The following is a 15,508-nucleotide window of genomic DNA, read 5'->3' on the forward strand; positions in this document are numbered from 1 at the left end:
AGTTGTTTCACTGCTGACATGTATATTTTTTTCAAGAGTCACTTAACTTTTTCACAAGTCCGTGTCTGGGTTCCCTGAGGAAGAAATACGAAACGGGACCGTCGGAGTCTATACGCAGGACAGATTTGTCAAAAGATAAGTTACTTTGTGGTTTTGTTTGACTTTTTAGAGCTGGAACTATGTGTGAATATAAGCATTTATAAATACAAGAAAATAAAAATAGACTTTTTTGGGGGGGGGGGGGGGGGGGTGGGGGGTTCAGTCTATGATGACTTGTTGTGCATGCAATTAATGAACAAAATTCAATATTGCAGCACTTGTTGAGACTTTTCCCCCTCTTTTCCTTTTTTCTGGACTAAGTTGGACTGCTTTGATGTCCTTGTTTTGATATAGACACCACCACGCTGCTTGTTTGGATTTGATTTTCATTTTGAATGGCAGATATGTGTGATTTTGTGATCGTACTTTCTTGGGTAAATCTCACCACTCTGCAAAGGTTCTGAATAAATTCAATTCAATTTGGGTTTTTATACCACAAAAATCCCCTGTGTAGGATTCGGTGCAGTTTACATCGGTTAGGCTAATTGATTCACAGTGGAGAAGGGTAGTTAGTGGGGTTCCTCTGGGGTCAGTGCTAGGATCGCTGATTTAAAGATGGGAGTAACTAGCGAGGTAATTAAATTTGCTGATGACACAAAGTTATTCAAAGTCGTTAATTCATGAGAGGATTGTGAAAAATTACAGAAGGACCTTACAAGACTGGGAGACTGGGCGGCTAAATGGCAGATGACATTTAATGTGAGCAAGTGTAAGGAAAGTGGGAAAAAAGAACCCGAATTATAGCTACGTCATGCAAGGTTCCACGTTAGGAGTAACGGACCAAGAAAGGGATCTGGGTGTCGTCACTGATAATACACTGAAACCTTCTGCTCAGTGTGCTGCTGCGGCTAGCAAAACGAATAGAATGTTGGGTATTATTAGAAAAGGTATAGAAAACAGGTGTGAGGATGTTATAATGCCGTTGTATCGCTCCATGGTGCGACCGCACCTTGAGTATTGTGTTCAATTATGGTCGCTGCATCTCAAGAAAGATATAGTGGAATTGGAAAAGGTGCAGCGAAGGGCGCCAAAAATTATAGCGGGGATGGGACGACTTCCCTATGAAGAAAGACTAAGGAGGCTAGGGCTTTTCAGCTTGGAGAAGACACGGCTGAGGGGAGACATGATAGAGGTATATAAAATAATGAGTGGAGTGGAACAGGTGGATGTGATGCGTCTGTTTACGCTTTCCAAAAATAGTAGGACTAGGGGGCATGCGATGAAACTACAGTGTAGTACATTTAAAACAAATATGAGAAACGCATAATTAAACTCTGGAATTCGTTGCCAGAGAACTTGGTGAAGGCAGTTAGCTTGGCAGAGTTTAAAAAGGGTTTGGACGGTTTCCTAAAGGACAAGTCCATAGACCGCTACTAAATGGAAAAAATCCACAATTTCGGGAATAACATGTATAGAATGTTTGCACATTTGGGAAGCTACCAGGAGCCCTTGACCTGCAGGACGTCAGAGTCAGACTCAGAGAGAAGAATCAAACAGCAAAGGAAGACGGCTTCGGCTGGCGGGGGTTGGGGTCCCCCGCCAGCAAAGGTAGGTGACGGCAGGTTGGCGGCGGGAGGGGGGGTTGCGAGGGCCGTCGGTAGGGGGGTCCAGGGCCAAATCTACGGGGGCCCTGGCCCCCATGGCCCCATTACAGATACACCCCTGATCTACATACTTATAAATTTAGCCCACGGATGTGTGCACACACCTCCCAACATCTACACTGTCCACAAATCCCCGACTCTTGCCACATACACAGGCACAGTTTTAAACATTGTGGGAGCCCCTGATCCCCCCCCCCCCCCCCATCTCCCCACCTGCATTGCTACTACGCGGTCCGGGCATCTCTTCCCCTTCTCCCCACCACAGTCCATCTCCCTCCCTTTCCCTCACCTTATGGTCTTCTTTAAAATTGTTATTTCCCTTCTCAGAGGGGCCCCAGCACAGCAGCTATCCTCACAAGCTGCCTATGGCTATCCTGAATCTTCCCTCTGCACGATCCGCCCAGGTGCAAACAGGAAATTGCGTCAGAGGGGGGCTGATCGCGGCAGAGAGGGAAAACTTCGGGGCATCCATAGGCAGCTTGTAAGAGTGGCTGCCGCACTGGGGCCTCTCTGAGAAGAAAAATAATTTTTAAAGAAGATCAGGAAGGGATGAGGAGACAGACTGTGGTGGAGGGAAAGGGGAAGAGATGTCTGGACCACGGAGTCCCCTGGAGCTGTGGGGCCCAGAGCAGTTGCCCTGTTTGCCCCTCCCCCCTAATCTGAGTGGCCCTGCACGTACATGCCATTCCATAGTCATAAACATCAGCAGGTATGCCTAATACACTCTTAGTTGTACTAACCTCTTTCTGGTCGATATTCAAAGCAATTGGGGCTAACCGGTCATTTTCAATGGCACTTATCCTGTTAATACCACTGAAAATGTCCAGTTAGCGCCTAACGCAAAACTGGTTCTCTTGGGGGCATTCCAGGGCAGAGTCAGCCCTTGGCCGGTTAAGTGCCAATATTCAGCACTTAATGGCCAAGTTAACCATATAAATAGGGCCGTATAAAAGTCAGTCCAATCTTTATGTGGTAACCCCATAGCAGGTTAAGTAGAGAGTGCCCTTCTGCAAATACCTGCTTAACTTATACAGGTTGAATTTAGCAGGGGCGTAGCCAGACAACAGATTTTGGGTGGGCCTAGGCAAGAAGTGGGTGGGTACCAAGTGTTCTCCCCCTCCCCCCACCACCACCAAAATAAATATCTCAGCTGGCGGGAAAACGCTTCTTTCCACCTTGGCAGTCTGCAGCAAGCATGTGCTGAAAACTGAGCATGCGTAGATGCTGGTATCATGGAAAGTAGCATTTTTGTTCCCTTCAGGGGGAAGTCTTCAGCTGGTGGAGATTGGGAATCCCACCAGCTACCACTAAATGTGTGCTACTATTGGGAGGGCCTGAGCCCTAAGTGGGTGGGCCCTGGCCCACCCGTGGCTACGCCATTGCTACAAGGGGACACACGTAGGGGCAGAGCATGGGTGAGACATAGGTGGGGTTCCTACCTACACACATAGGGCTGGATTTAGTAACTGGCGCTTAAATTTGGCACCAAAAGGATTGGCACTGAACAGTATTTCTTCCCCCCCCCCCCCCCCATGCTTTCGGTGGCCGTATTTCCCTCTTTGCTTCTTTGAGTTTAAGCCGATAATCTTTTCCATGATCCTCTCGTTGAGTTCTTTTGTATTTCTTGAACGAAGCCTCTTTTGCTCTTATTTTTTCAGCCACTTGTTTGGAGAACCACATAGACTTCCTGTTTCTCTTGTTTTTGTTTACTTTCCTTGCGTAAAGATCAATTTTTGTCAGTACCAGGCTCTACACAAGCGTCCGAATGTCTGATGCAGGCACCATCCCCTTTAACTTACTCAAGAAGCAAAGTTGAAAAAAAGATGTTGAAATCACCTGATCAACCTGTTTCTGCATCGTAAGATTGAAGTCCAACAGGACTCCAAGGTTTCAAAGACGGGATTTAACTACAAAAGTTACTCCCCAATATTGTATTACAGTTGGTAAACTGGAATCCAAACACCTCCCAAGTCACATAGGGCTAGATTCTATATATGGTGCCTGAATAATCCGAGTGGAAAATAATGCACATAGATTGTAAAAATGCCCACGCCCCACCATGGCCATGCCCCCTTTTCAACTATACAACTTAGAATTTGGGTGCACCATGTTACAGAATGCATTTAGCGAGTTGTGCGCATAAATCTCAATTAATACTAGGTCTGTACATTTAACGCTTTAATAACACAATTACTGCATTAAATGTATAACTCACATTAAAATTTTAAATGCATTAATGCTAATATCCCTCCAGCTCTAGCGAGCACCTTGTCTTACCTCTCCCGGCACGGCACTCCAGTGTCCCCCTTCTCCTCTGCACCTCCATCTCCCTGCTCCTCACCGCTGCAATGAAAACAGTACTTCTTCTCACCAGTGGCGTTCCTAGCCTGGATGACACCCGGGGCAGATCGCCGATGCGCCCCCCCCCCCCCCCGGGGGCAGCGCCCCCCCCTGCGAAATGACACCTCCCCCCCCCCCGGCAAAATGGCCCCCCGGGTGCACGCTGCTGGGGGGGGGTGCCGTGGCGCGCGCCTGTAGGCTCCGAGTTCGCTAACTTCGCTCGTTCGCTGCAGCTCCCTCTGCCCCAGAACAGGAAGTAACCTGTTCCGGGGCAGAGGGAGCTGCAGAGAACGAGCGAACTTAGCGAACTCAGAGCCAACAGGCGTGCGCCGCGGCACCCCCCAGCGGCATGCACCCGGGGCAGACCGTCCCCACCGCCCCCCCCCCCCTTGGTACGCCACTGCTTCTCACCCTGCCTGCAGGTCTCTCTGTAACAGGAAGTTCTGCTTCAGAACTTCCATTACAGAGAGATGCTTCAGGTCAGGTGAGAAACAGCACTGTTTTCAGTGCAGCAATGTGGAGCAGGGAGAAGGAACCGCAGAGGAGGGGGGGCGCTGGAGTGCCATGCCAGGAGAGGTAAGAAGACATGCCAAAGACAGAAAGAAAGATGCGGACCATGGTGGAGCAGGGGCATGGGAGAAAGAGGAAGCAGAAAAAAAGAAAAGGAGAGAGAGAAAGATGCGGACCACGGTGGGGGTGGGGGCCACGGGAGAAAGAGGAAGCAGAAAAAAAGAAGACAGCGAGAAAGATGCAAACCATGGGGGGAGCATTAGAAAGAGGAAAGAGAGAGATGGAGGGGAGCAGAGAAAGATGCTGGAAATAGGGGATGAAAGATCAAAGATGGGAGGGGATGAGATGGTGTACATAGAAAGGAGGGGAGAGGAGTAGATAGTGCCTATGGAGTGGAAGGGAAGGGAAAGGAGGAGATAGTGTCCATGGAGGGGAGAGGAGGAAGTGAGATGGGAGGAGATGTTGCCCATTTTGATCATGCGACTAATCGAGCAATTATAATTTTTAATCGCGGTTAATTGTGCAATTAGAACCCTGTCATTTACATGCTAAAGTACTATATTTAGGCATACCCACTTATGCCTTCTATTGACATGCTGTAAATGGGTTTGCCTAAATATAGGCGCATACATTTATTTTTATTTATTTGTTACATTTGTATCCCACATTTTCTCACATATTTGCAGGCTCAATGTGGCTTACATATTACCGTTATCTCCACTGAATACTGACAGTTAATGCCAAAAATAAAACTACTACTACTACTACTTAACATTTCTAGAACGCTACAAGGGTTACGCAGCGCTGTACAGATTAAGAAAAGGACAGTCCCTGCTCCAAGGAGCTTACAATCTAATGGGTGAAATGTCAAGTAGGGGCAGACCAGATTTCCTGAATAGAGGTATGGTGGTTAGGTGCCGAAGGTGACATTGAAGAGGTAGGCTTTTAGCAAGGCTTTGAAGATGGGCAGGGAGGGGGCCTGGCGTATGGGCTCAGGAAGTTTGTTCCAGGCATGTGGTGAGGCGAGGCAGAAAGGGCGGAGCCTGGAGTTGGCAGTGGTGGAGAAGGGTACCGACAGGAAATAAATAAAAAATAAAACCATTATATCGCACAATAATCGGCAATATTCAGCACTGACTGGCTAAGTTTAGCAGCCAAATCGTACCACCTAAATAGCAGTCCTATCTTTGGCGGCTATAAACTTAACCAGCCAGTGCTGAATATTGACATAGCCGGTTAAGTTTGAGCCAGCCAAAAAATCCTTGGATATTCAATGCCAGTCACTGGAAATGGCCCAGCACTGAATATCTGTGAGCAAGTGCAGAGTGATGCATGTGGGAAAAAGGAACCCGAATTATAGCTACGTAATGCAAGGTTCCACATTAGGAGTCACCGACCACGAAAAGGATCTAGGTGTCATTGTTGATGATACATTGAAACCCTCTGCTCAGTGTGCTGCTGTGGCTAAGAAAGCAAATAGAACATTAGGTATTATTAGGAAAGGAATGGAAAACAAAAATTAGGATTTATTTTATTTATTTATTTGTTACATTTGTATCCCACATTTTCCAACCTATTTGCAGGCTCAATGTGGCTTACATAGTACCGTAGCGGCGTTCGCCGGTTCCAGTCTGAACAAATACAAAGTGTACATAAGGACAAGATGTGGTTGTAGTAGAGTGGGGATTGAATATAATAGGTACATTGGGGGAACATTAGGTAGGAAGAGGGAGAGTTGGGGTGAATCCATTGCGTTCTCGGTGTTGTTGTGTAGCTGGTATTCTTGTTCTTATGTTGGGTCGGTGGAGTATGCTTTTTGGAACAGGTTCGTTTTTAGTTTTTTCCGGAACTTTAGGTGGTCGTACGTTGTTTTTACTATTTTTGGTAGTGCGTTCCATAGTTGTGCGCTTAAGTAGGAGAAGCTGGATGCATATGTTGATTTGTATTTGAGTCTTTTGTTGTTTGGGTAGTGGAGATTCAGGTATATTTGACTTGATCTTGTTGTATTTCTGGTTGGTAGGTCTATGAGGTCTTTCATGTATCCAGGGGCTTCGTCATAGATAGTTTTATGGACCAAGGAGCAGATTTTGAAAGCAATACGTTCTTTGATTGGGAGCCAGTGCAGTTTTTCTCGGAGGGGTTTGGCGCTTTCAAAACACGATTTGCCAAATATAAGCCTGGCTGCTGTGTTTTGAGCGGTCTGGAGTTTCTTTATAATTTGTTCTTTACAGCCCGTGTAGATTCCATTGCAGTAGTTTGCATAGCTTAGCACCATTGATTGTATTAAGTTGCAAAATATTTCCTTTGGGATGAATGGTTTCACACGTTTGAGTTTCCACATTGAGTGGAACATTTTCTTTATGGTGGATTTCACTTGATTCTCGAGTGAGAGATTCCAGTCAATTGTTACTGCGAGGATTTTCAAACTGTCTGCGATAGGAAGGGTGTAACCTAGAGTGTTTATGTTTGTGGGTTTATATGTGTTGTATTGGGCTGAGATTATGAGACAGTCCTGCTTATTTCTGAAACAGAAGGGCGGCCATCTTCCGATACAAATCAGGAGATGGATGCCCTTCTCCCAATGCCGGCCAAATCGACATAATTGAAAGCCAATTTTGGCCGGCTTCAACTGCTTTCTGTCGTGGGGACGGCGAAAGTTCAAGGGGGTGTGTCGGCAGGGTAGTGAAGGCGGGACAGGGGCGTGGTTAAGAGATAGCCACCCTCGGCCGATAATGGAAAAAAGAAGGACGGCCCTGACGAGCATTTGGCCGACTTTACTTGGTCCATTTTCTTCCATGACCAAGCAACAAATAGGTGCCAGAACTGACCAGATGACCACTGGAGGGAATCGGGGATGACCTCCCCTGACTTCTCAAGTGGTCACTAACCATCTCCCAACCCCCCAAAAAAACAACTTCAAAAACTTTTGTTTTTGTTTTTTAGAATATGTCCTTTGCTATGCCTCCATCCCTGTGATAGCAGTTGAAGACGTCCTTCCCTGCAATGGCAGTTGAGGACGTCCAAAATGTTTCTGTGAGAAGGACAGCCATGCCTTTGACACCCTTTTAATTTATTTTTTGGATTTTGCATCACAAGTAGCAACAGTGGGATTTGAACTGGCTACCTCTAGATTACAAGACCAGTAGTCTAGCCACTAGGCTGCTCTGCCATTCCTCCAGGCTTTTGAAATTTGACCATCCCTGTGGGTGGGGGGGGGGGGGGGGGTAGTAAGCAGGTCCCTGGGGGGGAGGTATGTATGTGTCAGCGGAGGCATAACGAAGGCATGGACGTCCTTCTTTCAAACATTTTGGACGTCCTCAACTGCCCCCCCTTTTCATGAGGTTGAAAAGGATCGGTGATAATGGTGATCCTTGTGGTACTCCGCATTCTGGTTGCCAGGGTGATGATATGTTTGGGTTAGCTTTCACTTGATATGTTCTAGTGGTTAGGTCAGGGTGAGTTTTAATAGTGTTCAAATTAAAGAAGCTTAGACGGAGGTGTGCAAGTGAGACTGGGGACTGATAATATTAAATAGTACTGTTTTAAATCTGTAAATGTTCTGGTTGGTTGAAAGTTTGTTCTGAACATGTACACTGAGAGGAGGGCATGCCTACAGGGAAGTATGCATAATTATCAGGTGACCTGAAGACCACTACAGCCTACAGCTAAAAGCTGTTTGATTAGCTGATGGCGCAAGTATTAGGTTCAAAGAAGTTGTTGGCACAGAGTTGAAAGAGTTGGTGAGTGAAATTCTGATTTTGTTTTTTTATAAAAGAAAAACAGGAGTGTGCATAGGTGCTAAGAAACTGGTTCCTGAATAAAATACTCTCCTTGGATAGGAAGGGTTTCTGATTTGTGAAAACACATTTTGCTTTAATGAACCTGCTAAAGTTTAGAGTGACAGACTTTTATCAGTGAGGGATAAATATATAATAGGTCTACCATACGTCCAGTTTTACCCGAAGATGTCCTCTTTTTGAGGACACGGCTGGGCATCCGGATGGGTTTTGCCAGCCTGCCCGTTTGTCCAGATTTGCTGACAAACGGGCAGGCTGGTGGGAGGATGGGCAGGTGGGCCTCAGGGTGTCCTATCCTCCCCTCCCCTCCTTTACCTTAGTGTAGTGCCCTGGTGGTCTAGTAACCTATTTGGGCAGGGGCGTATCTGCGTGGGGCCACAGGGGCCTGGGCCCCCCGCAGATTTCGCCCTGGCCCCCCTCCCGCCGCCAGCCACCCCCGCTGCTGTTTCTTACTTTTGCGTCTGAATCCAGTTCGGAGTCTGACGTCGCAGCATGTACAACGTGCTGCGACGTCAGACTCCGAACTGGATTCAGCCGCTCAACTCCAGCATGTTGGCCACGGCAGAGGAAGAACTTGCAAGTTGTCACCTCGGGTTGGCTGGCGGGGGTTGGGGTCCCCCGCCAGCTGAAGAAATATTTTTAAAGGCGCAGGAGGAAGCGGACGCAAAAGTAAGAAATGGCAGCGGGGGAGGGCTGGCGGCGGGAGGGGGGGTGGAGAGAGTCGTTGGTGGCAGTGGGGGGGGGGTCCGGTAATGGCGGAGGGGGGGTCGGTGGCGGCAGGGGGGGTAAAATGTGACCCCTCCCTCTGGCTCTGGCACCCCCTACCGCCGGAGGCCAGATACGCCCCTGCTTTGGGGCAGGAAAAATACCCCTCTTTCCTGCCTGGCACGGCTGCAGACTGTCTTGCTCCTGGCACTGCTTCAAAATGGCTGCCAAGAGTTCAAGCAGCGGCCTCATGAGACTTCCACAGAAGTCTTGCAAGTTCACTGCGTGAACTCTCGGCAACCATTTTGAATTGGTGCCGGGAGCAAGACAGGTCTACAGCCATGCCAGGCAGGAAAGAGGGGGCTCTTTCCTGCCCCAAAGAGGCCACTAGACCACCAGGGCACTACAATAAGGTGTAGGAGGGGAGAGGAGGGGAAGTAAATGGAGTCATGTGAGTGGAGGGAAGCTGGAAAATTAGGGAGGGGATATACATGGAGGGAGAGCGAGAGAGAATCTGGCTTTCAGGGGAGCAAAGTGACAGGGGGCAGGGTGTGACGCGGGGCGGGGTGTGATGGGCAGGGTGGGGTGTGACAGGGGGCAGGGCATGTGTCCTTTTCCTTAGGGCAAATATGGTAACCCTATATATAATCCTCACATACTGAAATCTGAAGATTTAGCCGTTTCCTTCTGGATTTAAGTCTGTTCTGACCCTATGGAAATCTGTGAAACTGTGGGCTATGAGGAGGAGGAGTGGGTTTGGGAAAGACAAGGGAGATGCTAGATAAGAGGGAGAGTGAGAGGGAGCAATGCTGGAACTGAAGATGGAAGGGAGCAATGTGGGACCCAGCCTTGACTTATACATGGGTCACAGCATCTTTGGTCTTTTTTAGTCCTAAAAGTGCCCTCGACTTATACATGAATATATATGGTAAGCCTCATAATTACTATTATGGTGCATAGGAAAACAAGAGACCCCATACCTATAAGTCCAGTGGTGTAACCTTGTTGCTGTAGGACCTTGGCAACGTTGTTTCATTTGGTGGGAGTCCCCCTGGTCCACCAAGCCAATAAAGAACACGAATAGATTTTATAGCATCCATACCTAAATGTGTAACAAAAAGATGAGGCATTTTCTTATTGTACAGTAAAAAGATAAAAGCAATTTTATTCCTAATTGCTACTGTTTGATTCAATGAGACAACAGAACTGCATTAGAAATATACATTTGGTTCAATATTTAAATCTCCACAGAATATTTATAAAATTTGGCTGCAGTGTTTGAATATTTTCCCCCCTAATTCTATAAAAGTCACCAAAATTTGTCTGCACAATTTAATTGAATGAGCCAATTCGTGCCAATACTTGGCTTTTTAACAAGCAATTACTGGTGCTAATTGAAATCAATATGACCGCGTGTAAATTTAGGCGTCTGATCTTGTTGGATTATTTGTAGTAAATAATTAGCAGATTTTATACACACAGCTTCAGCTTTAGAAATGTTAATTTCTTTTCTTCATCTCTCTCATACACCCCAGAATAATTCACTGCTGAGTCACTTTAAAGTTGAAGTAACAAAACATCTGTTTACTCACAGTTTGTAGTTAGATTATATTCAGACAGGCTTATATATACATAATACTATACATTTGGATTATCAGCTCTTTCCATGTGCTTAGATGGTAATGGATGCTCACACCACCATAGATCCTCTCAGGTTAGGAGAGATCATGAGCTCCATGTGCTGTGTCTGACCCCCACAGGAAGTTGCATAGCTGTGACCTCTCTAAGTAATTCACATCAGAGGTCACAGAGTAATCACAGAGAAAAACAATTTCTGACAGGCAATGCATGTAAAATACAATACATTCCAACAAACCCCTTCTCATGCATAACTGTCATGCAATTATTAATTCACACAAAGTCCAAGCTTTATATGCAGATTCTCAAAACGTTCTCTGGGTAACGGTTTGGTCATGATGTCAGCTGTCATCTCATTGGTGTGACAATAGTGTAGACTGATGACCCCTTCTTTCGCCAGCTCTCGCACGTTGTGGTATTTCGTTGCGATGTGCTTGGTGCGTGACTGAACCTTGTCATTCTGTGACAGTCGGATGCAGCTCTGATTATCTTCCATTAACTGGATTGGTCTCTGTTCAGCTATTCCAAAATCCAGCAAAAGTTTTTCAATCCACATCAGTTCTCTGCATGCTTCTGATACGGCCACATATTCAGCTTCTGTAGAAGACAGACTCACAATACTTTGTTTATGACTGGCCCAAGAAATTTGTACATTTCCATACATAAACACATATCCACTTGTGGATTTATAATCAGAATGATCCCCTGCCCAATCTGAATCACAGTAACATATTAGTTTTGGATTACTATTGGCTGAAATCTTTAATTTACAATCAATGGTACCTTTTAAATACCTTACCATCCTTTTAACTGCAGTCCAATCTGATTTGGTAGGTGAGCTGACCCTTCTGCTCAAAATTCCTACTGCATTTGCTATATCAGCCCTGTATGTGGTAGTCAGATATAAAAGCTTACCTATGGCTGATCTATATTGGATGTTATCTGGTAAAGGTTCTCTTACTGTTTCATCCTTCAGAAAATCAGTGATCATGGGAGTGCTTACAACTTGGGCATCTTGCATACCTAAACTTTCAATAAGCTCATTTATTTCTGCTTCTGGCTTAGAAGATAAGAACCATCATTTTGTTTCTCAATTTCTATACCAAGATAGTATGACACATTACCAAGTTCTTTTATCTCAACATTCAGGTTTAAATATTTTACAATGTCCTTGTACTCTTGCTCACTTTCGCTTGCAATGAGCAGATCATCAACAAAAGCTAAAATGTATGCATATTGTCCATTTCTGCACCTAGTGTACAAGCATTTATCTGCTTCACCTTGCTTAAATCCTAAATTTGTCAATATTTCATGCAATTTGTCATTCCAACATTTTGCACTTTGCTTTAATCCATAAAGACCTTTGTTTAATTTACACACTAGCTGTCTTTGTTTTGTATTTATGAAACCTGTTGGCTGTTCCATGTACAAGTCTTCAGTTATATCTCCATGAAGAAATGCGGTTTTCACATCAATGTGGTTGACTTGCATGCCTTTTGAGACTGCAATGCTCAGAAGTGTTCTAATTGTCGTGTGTTTCACTACAGGTGCAAACACTTCATCAAAATCTTCTCCATATTTTGAAGATATCCCTTTGCGACTAATCTGGCTTTATACCTTTCCACTTTTCCTTGTGCATTCCTTTTTAACTTGAATACCCATTTGCATCCTATAGCTTTCTTGCCAGGAGGTAATTTTGTAAGAATCCAAGTCTTATTTTTATGCAATGCATCAATTTCTTCTTGTGCAGCTTTATGCCATTCAGCAGCTTCTTCTGCTGGCATTTTCTCAATCTCATCCCATGTTAAGGGCTCTTGAGCTTCTGCTGACTTTGTTAGGTAAGACAGTCTTGGGGGTGGAACACCTTTGTTTTCCCTGGATGAGCGTCTGACAACAGGTTGGTCTGACCTTTCCGCATCCTCTAAATCTGAGAGTCCTTCTCCAATTGATTCCCCTTCTCCAACTGTACTGTCTCCTGCGATGATCCTTTCTGTGTCTGCTTCCTCTGCCTGTTCCTCGTTAGATACAGATGAGTTGCTTTCAGACATCTGCCTTGGTATGGCATTTATATACACTGGCATGTCTATTATGGTTCTAGTTTCATATTCTGGATGATAAGGCTCATCTGGGATAATCCAGCCTTTATCAACCCTTTTGTTTTCATCAAAATATGTAACATGTCTTATGCCAACAATGCCAGTTTTCAGATTCAAAATTCTATATCCTTTGTGTCCTGGAGCATAGCCAACTAAAATGCCCCTTTCTGTTGTGGAATCCAGCTTATGCCTTCTTTTCTTTGGTACATGAGCATATGCTGTACTTCCAAATGTTCTTATGTGTGTCAGGTTTGGCTTCCTACCATGCCATGTCTCATGTGGTGTGCGCTCAGCGCCTTTAGTTGGCATTCTGTTTTGTAGGTACACTGCTGTGAGAATGGCTTCCCCCCATAGTCTTTTAGGGAGATTGCTATCTGACAGCATACACCTGGTCATTTCCACAAGTGACCTAAATTTTCTCTCTGCAACAGAATTTTGCTCTGGTGTATAAGCTACTGTTGTGATATGCTGAATGCCTTCTTGTTCTAGAAATGTGCGCATGCTTTGTGAAGTGAACTCACCACCATTGTCGGTCTGAAGAACCTTTGGTTTTCTTTCAAATTTATTGCTCACCATGGCTACGTATTTCTTCAGCATGTCTGTGACTTGACTTTTTTCTTCAGCAAATAGGCCACACAATATCTAGAGAAATCATCCAAGAATATTAGCACAAATCTGTTATTTCCCAATGATGGGATATTAAACGGTCCACATAAGTCACTGTGTATTAAGTCCAGTACTTTATTACTCCTATTTCCTGTGAATGCAGGAAATTAGGGTCTCACACCCTTTTGAGTAACACAGTCTATGCATTTCTCCATTTTACCAGTACCTGCACTGATTTGAATGCCAGTGGCTAGTTGCTTACTGTAAAGATCCTGGATCACCTTAAAATCACGATGTCCCAGGCGGCGGTGCCAGATTTCCAGACTACATTTACCATCATTCTTCCTTACTTGCGCCATATGTGAGGCTTCACCTGAAATGCTCAGTTTATAAATATCATTATGCATAAAAGCTTCAGCATACACTTCATCATTTTTAGAGATTGTGCACTTACTGTTTTCAAAATGAATCACAAATCCCTTCTTATCTAATGTAGATACACTAAGCATATTGCAAACTGCTTGGGGAATATACAAGACATCACTTACAGGAATTTCTTTAACTTCATTAGACACTTTGCATTTTAAGAATCCAATGCCTTTTGCTTGGATCTTAGCAGTCCCTGCGTTTGCAGTTTTAAGAATACCTTCTTCTGGACACATTTCCTGAAAGAAATCCTTACAATTGGTTAAATGGCATGTGCTCCCCGAATCCAAAATCCAAGTACTTTCATTTGAATTATTATTTACCATAGTCAAAGATTTTTCTACCATTAGAAAGCCCTTATGTTTATCATTGTCTTTCATACATTTCCTGGTTGGAGAATTCTTTTGTTCCATTGGCTTAGGTGAGCTAGAGGGAGTGTTTTGTGTTTCCTTACACCATTTAGATACATGTCCCTCCTTTCCACATGAGTAGCAAATCAGCTTGCCCTTGGGTGGAGTTTTCCCATAGCTCCGCCTTCCTCTGTTCTTTGCCAAGAAATTTGTTTCATTTCTCTCTGACTGACTTTGAGAACACTTCTCCTCAGAATCATTAATTATGCATTCCTGCCTCAGTTTTGATGCTGCCTGTTCAAAAGATTGCCCTTCAATGGCTTCATTTACAGACCTAAAAACATCAAACTTCTTTGATAGTGAGGTAAAAAGAAATGCTCTTTTCAATGCATCACACATGGGAATTCCAGAAAGTTCTAGCTTTTGAAATGAAGACATAAGATGCATAATGTGATCATTACACTTACTTTTATCCCTTAATTTGGTTTCATTCAACTCTGCCAACCAAATTGGTTGCTGTTTTGCATATGTAGTTGCATACATAGTTCTCAGTTTATATAAGATGTCCTTTGGTGTATCTTTTCCCTCCACTAATATGGCTTGTTTCTCTGAGAGAGCTTCCAAAAACATGCACTTCACATAATAGTTTGCATTGTCCCATTCAGCCATATTTTCAGCTGTTCTGTTTTGGTCTAAGCATATATTTAATTTCTTTGCTTGAAGGAGACATATGAATCTTAGTTCCCACTGCTGATAATTAAATTCAGTTAATTTAGGCACCTTGAGAGAGTGGAAAAATGGTGAATTTCCTCCCTCAGCCATTTTCTTAGCCTTCTGTCTGGTGTGTGGGGGGAGAGAGAGACAGACTGAATCTTTCTTTTAAAACTTAAGAGAAAAATGTGGCTTTTTTTTACTGCCTGGTAATATTTCTCTTCTTTTTCAATTCCTGGCCTGGGCCCATAACCCTTTTGTTGGATTATTTGTAGTAAATAATTAGCAGATTTTATACACACAGCTTCAGCTTTAGAAATGTTAATTTCTTTTCTTCATCTCTCTCATACACCCCAGAATAATTCACTGCTGAGTCACTTTAAAGTTGAAGTAACAAAACATCTGTTTACTCACAGTTTGTAGTTAGTTTATATTCAGACAGGCTTATCTCTCTATATAAAACGCACCTCCAACGTTCTAATGAAGCCTCTGTTAGCCAACATTCTAAAGTGAAGGGGGTGAGATCGCATTGTGTCTGCCCCGCCCACGCGTCAAACGTGATGACGTCGAGGGCGGAGCAATGACACTCAACCAATCGCAACGCTCGGCAGCGAAGCGTCAGGGAA

The 15,508-nt window shown here is 44.5% G+C and overlaps 1 protein-coding gene across 1 annotated transcript in view; it reads right to left on the minus strand.

Moving 5' to 3' along the window:
• LOC115469448 (arylsulfatase D-like) overlaps positions 1-15,508 on the minus strand; it is a 74,631-nt gene that overhangs the window by 32,986 nt on the left and 26,137 nt on the right. Inside the window, 2 exon segments of the mRNA XM_030202117.1 lie at positions 10,036-10,080; positions 10,083-10,157. Coding sequence (XP_030057977.1) covers positions 10,036-10,080; positions 10,083-10,157 — 120 coding nt within the window.

Source organism: Microcaecilia unicolor, chromosome 4, assembly GCF_901765095.1.
Source record: "Microcaecilia unicolor chromosome 4, aMicUni1.1, whole genome shotgun sequence".
Classification (NCBI taxonomy): Eukaryota; Metazoa; Chordata; class Amphibia; order Gymnophiona; family Siphonopidae; genus Microcaecilia; species Microcaecilia unicolor.